The 16,360-nt window shown below is 41.8% G+C and overlaps 1 protein-coding gene across 1 annotated transcript in view; it reads right to left on the bottom strand.

Moving 5' to 3' along the window:
• The window catches only part of IQGAP1 (IQ motif containing GTPase activating protein 1), a 408,002-nt gene that overhangs the window by 58,939 nt on the left and 332,703 nt on the right, over positions 1 to 16,360 (bottom strand). The window contains exons 16-22 of the mRNA XM_063925920.1: positions 10,650 to 10,740; positions 9,547 to 9,714; positions 9,125 to 9,267; positions 8,828 to 8,998; positions 7,601 to 7,684; positions 7,020 to 7,091; positions 6,865 to 6,934 (exon numbers count right to left, since the gene is read on the bottom strand). Of these exons, the coding sequence (XP_063781990.1) occupies positions 6,865 to 6,934; positions 7,020 to 7,091; positions 7,601 to 7,684; positions 8,828 to 8,998; positions 9,125 to 9,267; positions 9,547 to 9,714; positions 10,650 to 10,740 (799 nt within the window). The remainder of the gene's footprint in view (positions 1 to 6,864; positions 6,935 to 7,019; positions 7,092 to 7,600; positions 7,685 to 8,827; positions 8,999 to 9,124; positions 9,268 to 9,546; positions 9,715 to 10,649; positions 10,741 to 16,360) is intronic.

The following is a 16,360-nucleotide window of genomic DNA, read 5'->3' as shown; positions in this document are numbered from 1 at the left end:
GCACTGCTGTACATTAACCCTATTTAGTATCTCTCACACAGCACAGTCACCTGCAGCTATCTGCCTCTCCCTTTAATAGATGTATAAGTGTCCTAGACCTATGAAGCAAAGCCCACTTTGTATTAGGCGATGCACACAATGTCAGGGGTCATCATCAAGGTCAACAAACTACATAGGTGAGAATAAGTAATACAAATAATGTTCAGTCTATTCCCTTTATATAATTTCTATCCAAACATCTAGCAATGAGTCAGGTGATGTTGCCAGAGCTAGTATGAATCTTCTGATGTGGTCTATATTCAGCGATACATTAATGAATACATACGCTGTTGGGGAAAGAGGCATATAGTCTCATTAGCCTCAGATAGATGTGGAAGCCAATACCTTCCAGAACTGCACAACAATGTGGGAGGTATACAACCCTGGGCGCTTCAATTTAGTACAGAGTTATTATATGTACAATACGTTCCTTTTAGGTAAACTCTTCAGTGTCCATCTTTTGATCCATTCAGTGCTTGATTTCCTCTCAAAGTGACGTAGTGCATGTAAAAAAAAAAAAATCTGAAGAACAGAAAATAGTGTAATACAGTTTTTATACAAAATGAGAATAGTCATTCGTGCAAATGTGGTTATTGCATAAATTAATTCATGTGTTTAGCGGCGTACCAAAACTCTCACTAAAAGTGCTAAAATGTACAACAAAAGGTTTCTTTAGTGCTTGAACTGTTAACAGTGTCTTATTCGACTGGTGCAAAATGGTGTATAGGCAACAAAGAGCGTGCCACACTCACTGTAGTTATACTGTAAAGCAGGCTTATAAAGGTATCTTTAGCCAAGAAAGGAAGGCGTACCCCACTCACAATAATGCTGAAGGTTTGAAGCACATCAAGGTATCTTTTACATGTCTCCCGTTGGATTCCCCAGGCTGATCCAATCAAAACATCAAACTCGTGTGTGTATGGGAAGGAAAGAAAAAAATGTCCAATGCGTAGTACAATTGATCTAAAAACTTTTAAATTGTATTCCAAAATACAAGGATGCGTACTTTTTAATTATTAAGTGTCGTCCCTATGGGGTGAGGAATAAGCGTACCCGACTTACTAGAAATCAATAAATTATAAGCACATTAAGTTATCTATATACATTCATAAGTTATAGACATAGCTTACGTACCCCACTCACAATATTGACGAAGTTTTCAAAGTACATCAAGATATCTTCATAATGACAATAACCCAAATCTTCCTATTCTGTGAATAACATCTAATGATCCGGAATAATATAGCGTCCAACACCAGGTTTTTTATAAAGGACCATAAAAAAATTTTTTATTGTATAAAAACCCCAAACAGAAGGGGCAAAAGTCCAATGTACCAATTAAAAAACACAGAGTTTAAAATTACAGAGATGGGAGAAAAAATATATTTATAAAAATTAAAAATACAGATGAAAATAGAATTAAAAAAAAAGACAAAAACCCCAAACCATCCAAGCTAACCTCTGAGTTACTTCTCTATGTCAAAAGAAAAAAAAAATCGACAGAGATTACCTTTTCCAGAGGTAGCGATGTTACTGTGATGGTATGGACAATGGAGAAGAAATGCTGACTGTTCACACAGAAGATGTTTATATGGTCCTTTATAAAAACCTGGTGTTGGACGCTATATTATTCCGGATCATTAGATGTTATACACAGAATAGGAAGAATTGGGTGATTGTCCTTATGAAGATATCTTGATATGTGCTTTGAAAACTTCGGCAATATTGTGAGTGGGCTACACAAGCTATGTCTACAACTTATGAATATATATATATATATATATATATATATATATATATATATATATTTAGTAGTGATGAGCGGGTTCGGTTCCTCGGAAACCGAACCCCCCCGAACTTCACCCATTTTACACGGGTCCGAGGCATACTCGGATTCTCCCGTATGGCTCGGTTAACTCGAGCGCGCCCGAACGTCATCCTCCCGCTGTCGGATTCTCGCGAGATTCGGATTCTATATAAGCAGCCGCGCGTCGCTGCCATTTTCACTCGTGCATTGGAAATGTTAGGGAGAGGACGTGGCTGGCGTCCTCTCCGTTTATTAATAATATTTGTGCTTATTGCTTAATTGTGGGGACTGGGGAGCAGCTGTATTATATAGGAGGAGTACAGTGCAGAGTTTTGCTGACAGTGACCACTAGTATACGTTGTCTGCCTGAAAAATACTCCATATCTGTGCTCAGTGTGCTGCATATATCTGTGCTCACACTGCTTTATTGTGGGCACTGGGGACCACCAGTATATTATATAGGAGGAGTACAGTGCAGAGTTTTGCTGACCAGTGACCACCAGTATACGTTGTCTGCCTGAAAAACACTCCATATCTGTGCTCAGTGTGCTGCATACACCTGTGCTCACACTGCTTAATTGTGGGGAGCGGGGAGCAGCTGTTAATATAGGAGGAGTACAGTGCAGAGTTTTGCTGACAGTGACCACCAGTATACGTTGTCTGCCTGAAAAACACTCCATATCTGTGCTCAGTGTGCTGCATATATCTGTGCTCACACTGCTTAATTGTGGGGAGCGGGGAGCAGCTGTTAATATAGGAGGAGTACAGTGCAGAGTTTTGCTGACAGTGACCACCAGTATACGTTGTCTGCCTGAAAAACACTCCATATCTGTGCTCAGTGTGCTGCATATATCTGTGCTCACACTGCTTAATTGTGGGGAGCGGGGAGCAGCTGTTAATATAGGAGGAGTACAGTGCAGAGTTTTGCTGACAGTGACCACCAGTATACGTTGTCTGCCTGAAAAACACTCCATATCTGTGCTCAGTGTGCTGCATATATCTGTGCTTACACTGCTTAATTCTGGGGACTGGGGACCACCAGTATATTATATAGGAGGAGTACAGTGCAGAGTTTTGCTGACCAGTGACCACCAGTATATATAGCAGTACGGTACGGAAGGCCACTGCTCTACCTACCTCTGTGTCGTCAAGTATACTATCCATCCATACCTGTGGTGCATTTCAGTTGTGCACAGTATATATAGTAGTAGGCCATTGCTATTGATACTGGCATATAATTCCACACATTAAAAAATGGAGAACAAAAATGTGGAGGTTAAAATAGGGAAAGATCAAGATTCACTTCCACCTCTTGCTGAAGCTGCTGCCACTAGTCATGGCCGAGACGATGAAATGCCATCAACGTCGTCTGCCAAGGCCGATGCCCAATGTCATAGTAGAGAGCATGTAAAATCCAAAAAACAAAAGTTCAGTAAAATGACCCAAAAATCAAAATTGAAAGCGTCTATGAGAAGCGTAAACTTGCCAATAAGCCATTTACGGCACGGAGTGGCAAGGAACGGCTGAGGCCCTGGCCTATGTTCATGGCTAATGGTTCAGATTCACATGAGGATGGAAGCACTCATCCTCTCGCTAGAAAACTGCAGTGCCACTCCTAGATGGGCCAGGTGTTTGTGTCGACCACTTGTGTCGCTTAGCTTAGTCACACAGCGACCTTGGTGCGCCTCTTTTTTTCTTTGCATCATGTGCTGTTTGGGGACAATTTTTTTGAAGTGCCATCCTGCCTGACACTGCAGTGCCACTCCTAGATGGGCCAGGTGTTTGTGTCGGCCACTTGTGTCGCTTAGCTTAGTCACACAGCGACCTTGGTGCGCCTCTTTTTTTCTTTGCATCATGTGCTGTTTGGGGACAATTTTTTTGAAGTGCCATCCTGTCTGACACTGCAGTGCCACTCCTAGATGGGCCAGGTGTTTGTGTCGGCCACTTGTGTCGCTTAGCTTAGCCATCCAGCGACCTCGGTGCAAATTTTAGGACTAAAAATAATATTGTGAGGTGTGGGGTGTTCAGAATAGACTGAAAATGAGTGTAAATTATGGTTATTGAGGTTAATACTACTATGGGATCAAAATGACCCCCAAATTCTATGATTTAAGCTGTTTTAAAGGTTTTTTTTGTAAAAAAAAACACCCGAATCCAAAACACACCCGAATCCGACAAAAAAATTTCAGGGAGGTTTTGACAAAACGCATCCGAATCCAAAACACGGCCGCGGAACCGAATCCAAAACCATAACCTGAAAAATTTCCGGTGCACATCACTAATATATATATATATATATACACACACACACACACACACACACACACACACACACACACACACACACAGTTGTGCTCATAAGTTTACATACCCTAGCAGAATTTGTGATTTTCTGCTCATTTGTCAGAGAATATGAATGATAACTCACAAACTTTTCTTTCACTCATGGTTAGTGGTTGGGTGAAGCCATTTATTGTCAAACAACTGTGTTTACTCTTTTTAAATCATAATGACAACAGAAACTATCCAAAATGATCCTGATCAAAAGTTTACATACCCCAGTTCTTAATACCGTGTATTGCCCCCTTTAACATCAATGACAGCTTGAAGTATTTTGTGGTAATTGTGGATGAGGCTCTTTATTTTCTCAGATGGTAAAGCTGCCCATTCTTCTTGGCAAAAAGCCTCCAGTTCCTGTAAATTCTTTGGCTGTCTTGCATGAACTGCACGTTTGAGATCTCCCCAGAGTGGCTCAATGATATTGAGGTCAGGAGACTGAGATGGCCACTCCAGAACCTTCACTTTATTCTGCTGTAGCCAATGACAGGTCGCCTTGGCCTTGTGTTTTGGATCATTGTCATGTTGGAACGTCCAAGTACGTCCCATGCGCAGCTTCCCGGCTAATGAGTGCAAATTTTCCTCCAGTATTTTCTGATAACATGCTGAATTCATCTTGCCATCAATTTTGACCAAGTTTCCAGTGCCTTTGTAGCTCAAACATCCCCAAAACATCAGCGACCCATCTCCGTGTTTCACAGTAGGAATAGTGTACCTTTCATCATAGGCCTTGTTGACTCCTCTCCAAATGTAACGTTTATGGTTGTGGCCAAAAAGTTCAATTTTGGTTTCATCACTCCAAATGACTTTGTTCCAGAAGTTTTGAGGCTTGTCTCTGTGCAGTTTGGAGTATTGTAAGCGGGATGCTTGGTGGCATTTGCGTAGTAATGGCTTTCTTCTGGCGACTCGACCATGCAGCCCATTTTTCTTCAAATGCCTCCTTATTGTGCATCTTGAAACAACCACACCACTTTTTTTCAGAGTCCTGTATTTCAGCTGAAGTTATTTGTGGATTTTTCTTTGCACCCCGAACAATTTTCCTGGCAGTTGTGGCTGACATTTTTGTTGGTCTACCTGACCGTGATTTGGTTTCCACAGAATCCCTCATTTTCCACTTCTTAATTAGAGTTTGAACACTGCTGATTGGCATTCTCAATTGCTTGGATATCTTTTTATATCCCTTTCCTGTTTTATACAGTTCAGTTACCTTTTCCCGCAGATCCTTTGACAATTCTTTTGCTTTCCCCATGACTCAGAATCCAGACACGTCAGTGCAGCACTGGATGAAAGATGCAAGGGTCTTTCAGGAGTCCAGAAACTCACTGACCTTTTATACACACACACTGATTACAAGCAAACAGATCACAGGTGAGGATGGTTACCTTTAGTAGCCATTCAAACCTATTTGTGTCAACTTGTGTGCATGTCATTATGATTTAAAAAGAGTAAACACAGTTGTTTGACAATAAATGGCTTCACCCAACCACTAACCATAAGTGAAAGAAAAGTTTGTGAGTTATCATTCATATCTCTGACAAATGGGCAGAAAATCACAAATTCTGCTAGGGTATGTAAACTTATGAGCACAACTATGTATATATATATATATATATATATATATATATATCTCTCTCTAAATAAATAACTTGATGTGCTTATAATTTATTGATTTCTAGTAAGTCGGGTACGCTTATTCCTCACCCCATAGGGGCGACACTTAATGATTAAAAAGTACGCACCCTTGTATTTTGGAATACAATTTAAAAGTTTTTAGATCAATTGTACTACACATTGGACATTTTTTTCTTTCCTTCCCATACACACACGAGTTTAATGTTTTGATTGGATCAGCCTGGGGAATCCAACGGGAGACATGTAAAAGATACCTTGATGTGCTCCAAACCTTCAGCATTATTGTGAGTGGGGTACGCCTTCCTTTCTTGGCTAAAGATACCTTTATAAGCCTGCTTTACAGTATAACTACAGTGAGTGTGGCACGCTCTTCGTTGCCTATACACCATTTTGCATCAGTCGAATAAGACACTGTTAACAGTTCAAGCACTAAAGAAACCTTTTGTTGTACATTTTAGCACTTTTAGTGTGAGTTTTGGTACGCCACTCAACACACAAATTAATTTATGCGATAACCACATCTACACAAATAACTATTCTCATTTGTATAAAAACTGTATTACACTATTTTCTGTTCTTCATATTTTTTTTTACATGCACTACGTCACTTTGAGTGGAAATCAAGAACTGAATGGATCAAAAGATGGACACTGAAGAGTTTACCTAAAGGGAACGTATTGTACATATAATAACTCTGTACTAAATTGAAGCACACAGGGTTGTATACCTTCCACATTGTTGTGTATTCTGTACTGTTTTAGGTGTTTGGTGACATCTTGGGGTGGTTAATAATCCAGGGCAGCTATATAAAGCGCTTGTGCAGTGGAATTCTCCATTTTTCTCTTTTCACAATCTTCCAGAAATGGTTTGATACTCCCCACGATAGGAGTACCTAATTTTCCTTCTTTAGGTGTTGAGATCTTGTAACAGTTCAACAACCACAGACCATGGTTTTTAGCAGGATAATAAGTAACAAGCAACCTGCAACTTAGATCAGTAATTCACATCCGCAGAAACACAGCAGCTTCCTACACCGGTACTGTACTCACTCAGGGTTTTGTAGTCATCTCGCGCTTTGTTGGCACGGATAAAAGCTTGGATCTTTACAATATCATTAATCTGCAAGCAAGACAAACAACTTGTTAGCTCTGTATTTTCAGTGCAACACACTCCAGATACACTCTAACAGGTTCAAGGCCCTTACATGATCTCTGAAGTATTTTAATCGTTCTTTGTAGCGTTTCCTGGCTTGATACATTCGCGTGTAGGACTGAATCTGTAATAAGATGGCAAATATAGCACACGTATTAGCTACATAACATGTAAATGTAATGCCACAATCAGGGCCGGACCGGCCATCTGGCACATGCCAGAAGGACTGATGGGAAGGTGGGCCTGTCCGGTCCCACAGAGAGCTGGGAAGGCAACACGCAGCGCAGCCTTTGGCTCTCTGGTTTACCACGATTCCACGCCCCCCCCCCCCCCCACCCCCCGGACTCGCGTCACGCCCCAGCAAGCATCGCCATAGAAATGGGGGGGTGCCACGAGTCCAAGCCCCCTTGACTCGCGGCACCCCCCCGTACATTGTTACGGTGCACCCCCGCAACGCACCCGCACCCCCCCCCATCCCCGCGCAACACAAATGCCAGGGCTGAAACGAAGGCCTAGTCTGTTGCTGGCCACAATTTACCACAATACGTTGGCTCTTTTTTATATGCACAGATACACAAATGCATGAAGGAAAATACAAAAAAAAGAAAAAAGAATAAAAAAAAAAAAAATTACCTTCACTACTTCATCAGTGTGATCATTCAGGTACTGCAAGCGGTTCTTGAAGGCTTTCCTCTGCTTCTGCCCTCTGTACTGGGCCTAAGAACAGACACAAAAACAAAATATAACAGAGCCCCACAAGGAAAGGTCTATACATTAGTTGTACAACAGATGCCATTATCCATTGATTCAGAGGGGTGACCAATAACAATGCAAGATCTGGGATGTTACACTTGAGGAAAGGACAAATGTGCAGATTACCTTCCTGCAATCGAACTGAGACTTACAGAAACTATTTAGCCATTTCTATACCCGTGTCCTGCGATCACTACACAGGACACGCGGACACCCTCTGAGGTTAGAGGAGAGGACATTTCATACCCAGCGAAGGAAGGGGTTCTTCACAGTAAAGGCAGTAAGGATTTGGAATTCTCTACCGGAGTAGGTAGTAATGGCGGACTCAGTCGATTTGTTTAAAAATAGGTTAGATACATTTTTAACTGAAAAAGAAATCCAAGGATACAGCATTTAAAATGAATGTATTTAAGTAACAGCATGGATTATAGCTGTCATTTAGACTATAAACATAACATCTGGGTCATTCTAAAACTATTACATATAGAATAGTGTAGGAAATAAAGTACAGGTTTAACTCATTGGACAACTTGTCTTTTTTCAAACTCATTAACTATGTTACCATATTACTGATCAGCTTGTTGTTATGTTGTATTTTACATTATTCAGTTGTTTCCAGTGCTCTAAAACTAAATTACCAGCCCATCAAAATGACGGAACATAAAAGTAATTTCAGCACCGGCTTTGCGAGCCCGAACGGAGCAACAATTGAATTGCTCCCTTGGGCACCATCTACTGGCCATCGGTGAGTAAAACACTTGAATTCCCACCATAGAGGTAAGGAGTAGCGATAGCATTTTATTATATGGGATGTTGAGATCAGCAACCTCTTCGTTCTAATGGGAGAACACAAAATCCTCACTGGTACAGCCTTGGAGAACTGTCAAGAACTATTTACATTTAGACAATACACCTGTTACTGAATTCCTCACATTCTTCTGTAATAAAGCAGAAGAATGAGCCAAGTATTGCCAAGGAGAAAGCCTAATGCTAAATAAACACTGTAGCCTTCATTTCAAAATAAGAGTGTGCACAAGATGGTAAAAAAAATGTCCCTTTGAATATTACACAATGTTTTATTCAATAAGGGTCTATAGGAGAACCCACCTGAATGCAGGTAATAGCAGGAGTCTGGTCTTTTAAGAAGCTCATCCTGGAGGCAAATTTCTTGCGCATTAGGTAGCCCCGACACCGCGCCTGCAGCTTGGTAATTAGGCTCTCATTGGCCAGCCACAGCTGTTCACGGTTATATGCAGCAGAAACACCAGAAATGGTAGTCTATGAGAAGACACATGGCAGAGATTATAGCACTACATAATGCATTGATCACATAGGCCAATTCATAGCATCCATGACCTGGTGTCACTCGCTCATAAGGTCATACAGACCACTTCCCCCATTTACCTGAATATCCTCCTTTGCAAGCTGTGTGTTATTCTGCACAAATCCTTGGGGCTCTTCCCATCTACCGTCATTGCTAGGCAGATGAAAGTAGTAATGATAACCGCCCTTCACCCAGTGCTGTACCCATTCACTTCCATTGTCGCCTACAAGACACAGTCATTTCAAAAGAGGGATGACTTTCATTACACAGCCCAAATAGATCAATGCAATAACAGCTGACATTGACCCCGAAAGATAATAAAACAAAGCACACAATACATTATGAATAATGTGCTTCCAGGTCTTCGCTATTAGTACTGCATTGGACGTTTAGTACACTTTGTAAAGCATTATGTCCTGTGGATACACAGTGGGTTATTCTGCAGGTAACCGTGTAGAAAGAACTTCAATAACAGAAACTGAATAAATTGGAATATTTGTACCTTGGCCTGCTTTATTGGTCTTCAGTTCTGCCAGCTCGTTCTGATAGGTCTGAGCACATTCTGCGGTCACCCCGTAGAGGCCAACGTCTGGGGAACGCAGCGCATGGAGAGTCTGCACGCTCTCGCCCTTGTCTACTGCTTCATTAATAGCCAGGATACCACGGGAGACTGTAAGCCAGGAGATAATTAGAAACTTGACACAATGGATACTGTCTTTGGCAGAAGTACTGAAATACTTTTAGTTATTATTAAGCATAAATACAAAAGTTTATGGACTAGAACTTAACTTAAACCACAAATTAATTTACTTCTATCAGCAACAATATATATGTAAACGTTTCATGTGCGACCTGGAGCTGAATTATCTTACCATTCAGTAAGTCCTGTGAAATACACGCTCGCTTTATGGAGCCTCTCTCAGTCTAAACAAGTGGTTCTCAAACTGTGTGGCGTGACACCCTGGGGTGCCCCGGGACACTTGCAGGGGTGCCTCGGGTTGGTGGTCCAGAACCAATTCAAATTATTTACGAGCAATATAATAGACAAAACCAGTACTTGTGGCTTCCAATCATAAAACATGTGGACAAACAGAAATGAATCCTGTCCCTCAGCACATATTTGAGGACATATTGTATAAACACAACTTCATTTAATATTTTTTCTGAATTTCTGAAGAAATTTTTGGCCTAGGGGTGCCGGTATTTTTTTTTTTTTTTTATACTCTAGGGTGCCATGATTCACAAAAGTTTGGGAACCACTGGTCTAAACAGACTTGTGACAAACCCACACTTTTTATCGCTATATAAGGAGGTTTCAGCAAATATCAGATATCAAAACTCCTGTATCTAAAGGGGAAGTTTTATATAGGTTTTACTTATATATAAATGAATGTTTAAGATATCATTTGTAAGAGTGAGGAACGGGAAGACAGAGTGCCAGCTAAATATCACAGAACTCAATCAAACCAACGGTTGTGATTATGAGTATCGACCTTCTCCAACATAAATACTTACAGTAAATATGTAGGTGACCACTTAGCAATGTGGCTTTTATAATCAACAATGTGTGTAAATAAATCAGGCTATAGACACATGGCTACATACATCTTTGGGCATCCTCTGTTTCTTTATTGGAACGGAATATCCCATCTTGGATTTCATCCAGCCACAGAACTGCAGATTCATCTTTTGTTTCCTGGGGAGACAAGCAATAGAGAGTTCATTTTGATAATCAAATCCATGTTGTGCAGCCATTCCTTTGCCAAAGTGAATAAAATCACAAATCCTATAACATTTAATTAAACTGACACTTTGCTGTACAGCAGAGGGCACTGTGGCCCACCACTAAAGCTAGAGGACGGAAATGTGGCGTCAGACAATACAGATTTCTGAATGTGCAAGGCCTGTTTATTCCATATACAACTGATTTCAAAAGAAGCACTAACATTCATATAACTATACACTCAAATATAATTTCTATAGATTGTAACGGGATAACGGTTTTACACTAGCAGCATCTTCATAGGTGCAAAGGTTGTGTGTTCGATGACAGGAATTAGCTGGAACAGGGCACTTGCCAAGTACAGTTTAATGCTGTCCATCGAGGAACCCATAATTCATTGTTTCTAACTATTGGCAAGAAACCATCGATGGTTAACATTTTGATTGTTTACAACTGTGATATTAAAAAAGAATTAAAACCAATTTGTTTGCAGGTCATTTCAAAAAGTTGTCAGTAATTTTTTTGCCTTTTTTTTTTTTGTCACAAGAGACCACACAGGCTTTCTGTGTTGATCACTGCTAAGCACTACTCGCCATTAGTATGTAAGCTAAGTGGCAATACACAACCAGAAAGTCTGCCAAGACTTAAAAGCCAGAGCCATTTGTGAATTTGCACAAATCATAAATCAAACATACAATGCCTGCTATGCCTCACAGGCTATTGTGGTAGCTCAGTGGTTAACAAATGGGACATCAATCTTTCCTATGTGGGAAGTAGAAGGCATAGGAGTAAACATATACAGGAATGTACCAATCTAATGAAGAAAAGAGGGGAGGTAGAACTGTTCAGTGACACGGTCACGTTCCCACACAGTGCATTTTCAGCTACTGTGTATATTAAAGAGACAAGAGAATGAACATTTAAAAACTATACAATTTACAGACAGAGTTATTACTGAGTAAAGTCAAAAATATTTTTCCATATTTTTTTTTTTTAAGATAAGGCTACAAGGTGGCGCTGGTTTTACTATAATCCAATGGTTCTCAAACTCTGTGCCTTGGCACCCTGGGGTGCCTTAGGACACTTGCAGGGGTGCCTTGGATTGGTGGTCCAGGACCAATTAAAATTATTTATGGTCAATGTAATAGGCAAAACTAGTGCTAGAGGCCGACAATCATAAACTATGTGGATAAACAGAAGCAAATCCTGTCCCTCACCTCACAATTAAACCTAAGGATGACATATAAACGCAGTTTACTTAATATCTCTTTCAAAATGTCTCTATAACAAGAAACATTTGGCCTAGGGCTGCCATTAAATAAATTCTTATACCCTAGGGCGCCGTGATACAAAAAAGTTTGGGAACCACTGCTGTAATCTATTAATGATTTTTTTACCTAGGTCAAGTATTGCCCCTACCCTATAAAGATTTAAGTGTTTCCTAATACACTTCTTACTGGAAGCTTGTCAGATTGCTTTAAATATCGCAGAATTTGTTCCCTTTGTTCAATAGGAATCCCAAACACCTATAACTAAAGGCCCGTACACACTGGTCGAGATATCAGCCGTTCTCCTGAACGGCCGATATATCGCGGGACCGTCGGCCAGTGTGTACGGCCGATACGTCTGTGAACTCCGTCGTTCACAGACGTATCGCGTCGGCCGCGCAGCACAGCCGACGGACAATATATCTACCGATATATTAGCGCGTCGCTGTGTGTGTACGGGGCGGTCGGCCGACCGCCCGTGCACATGCTGCGGCGACCGGCGGTGATTGATAGGTGAACTGGGCGGGCGTGTGTACACGCCCGCCCAGTTCATGACTGAAGGGTTAAATCTCCTCTGTCATTGTGCATTGTGTAAATATTGTTTCTTTTTCTTTTGCCTTGGATTTAGCTTGCATTGCATAAAATAAATATAGTTCCACCCATAGTTTGTTGGGAACTGTGTGAAATCCCCACCCCTAGATGAAGTACTAGGCTGTATCCTACATCCCCCCCCCCATGTAGCCTGTTTTATCCCTCCTATGCAGTAAAGTTAAACCAATAAAATATTTACTTTTGCCTACCCCTCCCTGGACATTCCAATCCCTCCCTAGACAATGATGCCTTATATACCATTGTTATGAACAATAAACGGAGAGTGATTCTTAATTACATGGTGTCGTGTATAATCTGTAATTTTAAGGATTGCTCTCACTGACGTCAGTGGCCATCAAATCGAGGGGTACAAGAAGAGGCTGATATCCTTTCAAGTGGGGGCTCAGTCCTGGATTCAGTTGATCGCCCCCGAATCGGTAAGATAGAGAATTCATTGTCTGTCTTTTCCGTAAGGGATTGCGTTCAAACACTGAATTTGAACTCGCTCCGTGTTCCGGGAACACGTGACAAGGTAATATTTAAGTCCGGGACTTAATATTACGTAGTTTTATGTAAAGCCATAAAACAGGTATCAGGGATACCATATAATCTTTAATGTCTGGGACTTAAAGATACGTCTGAGAAAAGCGCAATTCTCCAAAGACGTTAGTATCTGGGATACTTAAAAAATAGACCTGGGGTCTATACGTAACGTAGAAAATACCCCGATTTGATCGCCTATATATTCTTGTATGTTTGTAGTGTGATAAGTTCTTATATTTGGTTCAGACGGCTGGTAAGTTTTCGTCTGCCAGATATCTTTACTCAAAACACTTTTCTTGCTTCCTGTTTAAAACGCTGTATTTTTTCTGACATCTTGTACGAAGGTAAGCGTACCCGTCAAAAGATTTCATGTTCTCATTATACAGATAATATTGTGATATTGTCAATGACTAATTAACTGGTGTTAGCTAATGCATGCATAGAAAGTTTTTGTAAATTGCATTTTTTGTTGTGACATTGTATAGAAAGTCTTTTTGTTGTGAAATTGTATAGAAGGTTTTTTTTTTAAACTGCATTTTTTGTTGTGATATTGCATAGACAGTTGTTGTGAGTTGTTGTGGAAATTGCGTAGAAAGCTGGTGTAGATTGTATTCTTTACTATGGGAGGGGGTCAGAGTAAGACAGTCATTTATCCTCCACCTTTACCAGGAGAAACATGTAAGGAATATGTTGCCCGTAACTCCACCACAGATTATTATTTAGTTAACCCTTGGGTAGATAACTTAGCGGGGTGGACAGAGAAAGTTGGCAGCCCCAGCCCATTCCCCCGTGATGGTATTAATTATCCATTTTATATGGACATGATCAAAGGGCTTTGTCTGGGAGACAAGGAAGCCTGGCCGTGGTATGATCATGACCCACAATGGGACATGACATATATGCGCGCTGGAGGAGAGCAATGGCTCACGATAGCACCTCATTGGTATGACAAAAATATCAAGCAGAAACAGCGTAGAATAAAATCTGTAACTTCCCGACTACACAAAGCTGAGGAATTTAGAAGCAACAAGTTTCTAAAAAACTCTTCTCCTCCGCCCTACAGTCCCCTATACCCCTCCTTAAAAGACACAGATCTGTTAGCTGCAGTTGCTTTGTCACGAATTCCGATGCAAAGGGGAGGGGGAGGAGGGGAAGGGGAAGGAGAAGGAGGCTCAGTTGCTTTGTCACGAATGCCGATGCAAAGGGGAGGGGGAGGAGGGGAAGGGGAAGGAGAAGGAGGCTCAGGAGGAATAGCCCCCCCTGACAGTACCCTCCACATAGACGTAACCACCCCCGCCCCTAGTGCCCCTACTCCTAACAAACAAATCACCTCCCGCCGTAACGCTGACTCAACTGTTATCATTCACCACCCTCTTACCCCCTCCATAACGCGATCCGGCACTGGTTTCCTTGAAAACAGTGCTGATGCCAGCAGTGTCGCCACCCAGCACCTGCCCTTTATGACAGTAGGGGATCAGTTGTTAAAGAAACCCATTGAAATAGAGGATTTGGACAGAATTGTTAAGAACTGTCCCAAACCCACTGTTGCACCTGACGGCTGCATAGCTTACTTGAAAAAGGCTTGCACAGGACGCAGCTATACTCAAGAAGATATGAAGCTGATCATAGATGGGGTTATAGACCATTACAACGGGTGGGATTGGAAAAAGATTCCCACCATAAACACTCCTACCACCTTTAACGATGCCGTTCGCTACCCTCTCAATACTGAGGACGGTGTAAAGGCGATGTGGACGGAAATTGAGACCCATATGAAAGGGATTTTTAAAACCCGGGCTTCTCTTCCTATTGCCGTAGCATGTAAACAAAAGCCCACTGAAACTGTCACTGAGTTTTGGAAGAGGTTTAAAAAGTGTTGGTCTGAAGATGCAGGTCTTACTCTTGTAGATACAGACCATTTACTAATTTCTACCTTTGTAAATAACTTGTTGCCATCTGTTATGGTCCCTGTTAAGCAAGGTGTTTCTTCCTGGACCTCTGATAATATTAAGGAATTTGAAAAGCACTTATATGAAAAGGAAGCTGCAGGATGCTTTGATGTTAAAAAACCCTTGCAGAATGCCCCAACTCATAATTACCAAAATCACAGAAACCGGGGAGATAGACGCCAGCAGCACTTTACTGGCCCACCCCGCAATCCAGCCCGATATCAAAACCCACAAGCCAGGCCACCCCACCCCCCTGACTCTGCCAGCAGGAAACAAACCTCCTGCTTCAACTGTGGAAGGGACGATCACTGGGCAAGGGATTGCCCTTGTCCCCCACAAAACCACCGACAGCCCCAAGCTCCGGCTCCCTCCCGGGATCATCCCCGACAGTCACACAACAACCCCTTTCAGGATCATGTCCGATTCCGAGTTGACTGGCAGGACCCCTCCCACTGACGGGGCCCGGAGGAGGGTATCCCAGCCTTTGCCCAACTCACCAGACACTGGAAGGACCCACCGCTACTAACCTTGATTATAGGAAAGAGAGCAATCCCTTTCCTGGTGGATAGCGGGGCAACTACTAGTGTTTTGTGTGTCGACCTGTACGATGGTCATTTGGAAAAGACTGCTCCTTCAATGGGAATCAATGGGATACCCACAGATGCTTACCTGACAGATGCCCTTAGTGTCAGAACCACGGGAGGCACGTATATGGGTAAACACAATTTCACTGTAATACCTGAATGTCCAATTAATCTTCTGGGAAGGGATCTTCTTAGCAAACTCGAAATCTCCATTCTCCCTTCACCCACTAGCAGTGGCCTGGAGGTCGAGTCCCCACACCTACCGGTGTGGGAGGCAACAGACATTACACCTGATTTTGACAAAGTGAACCCTGCTCTATGGTCGGAGGGTCCCTATGACACTGGCCTCATTCCTTGCACACCATATAGAGCAACCCTGAAACCTGACACACAACCTGTCTATCAAAAGCAATACCCCTTGTCACAAGAGAAGGTTGAAGGTCTTAGACCAATGATACAACAGTTTCTCCAACAAGGCATTCTCAGACACATAATCTCACCTTACTGCACACCAGTCAACCCTGTTGCTAAGTCAGATGGTAGTGTAAGGTTTGTACAAGACCTCAGGGCAATTAACCAACTCATTGTGCCTATAGCACCCATTGTACCTGACATTAACTCACTCATTTCAGCTATCCCTGCAGATGCTGCAATTTTT

Source organism: Pseudophryne corroboree, chromosome 6 (assembly GCF_028390025.1).
Source record: "Pseudophryne corroboree isolate aPseCor3 chromosome 6, aPseCor3.hap2, whole genome shotgun sequence".
Lineage (NCBI taxonomy): Eukaryota > Metazoa > Chordata > Amphibia > Anura > Myobatrachidae > Pseudophryne > Pseudophryne corroboree.
Note: the sequence above shows the minus strand (reverse complement) of the source record. Positions and strands in the feature narration are given on the sequence as shown.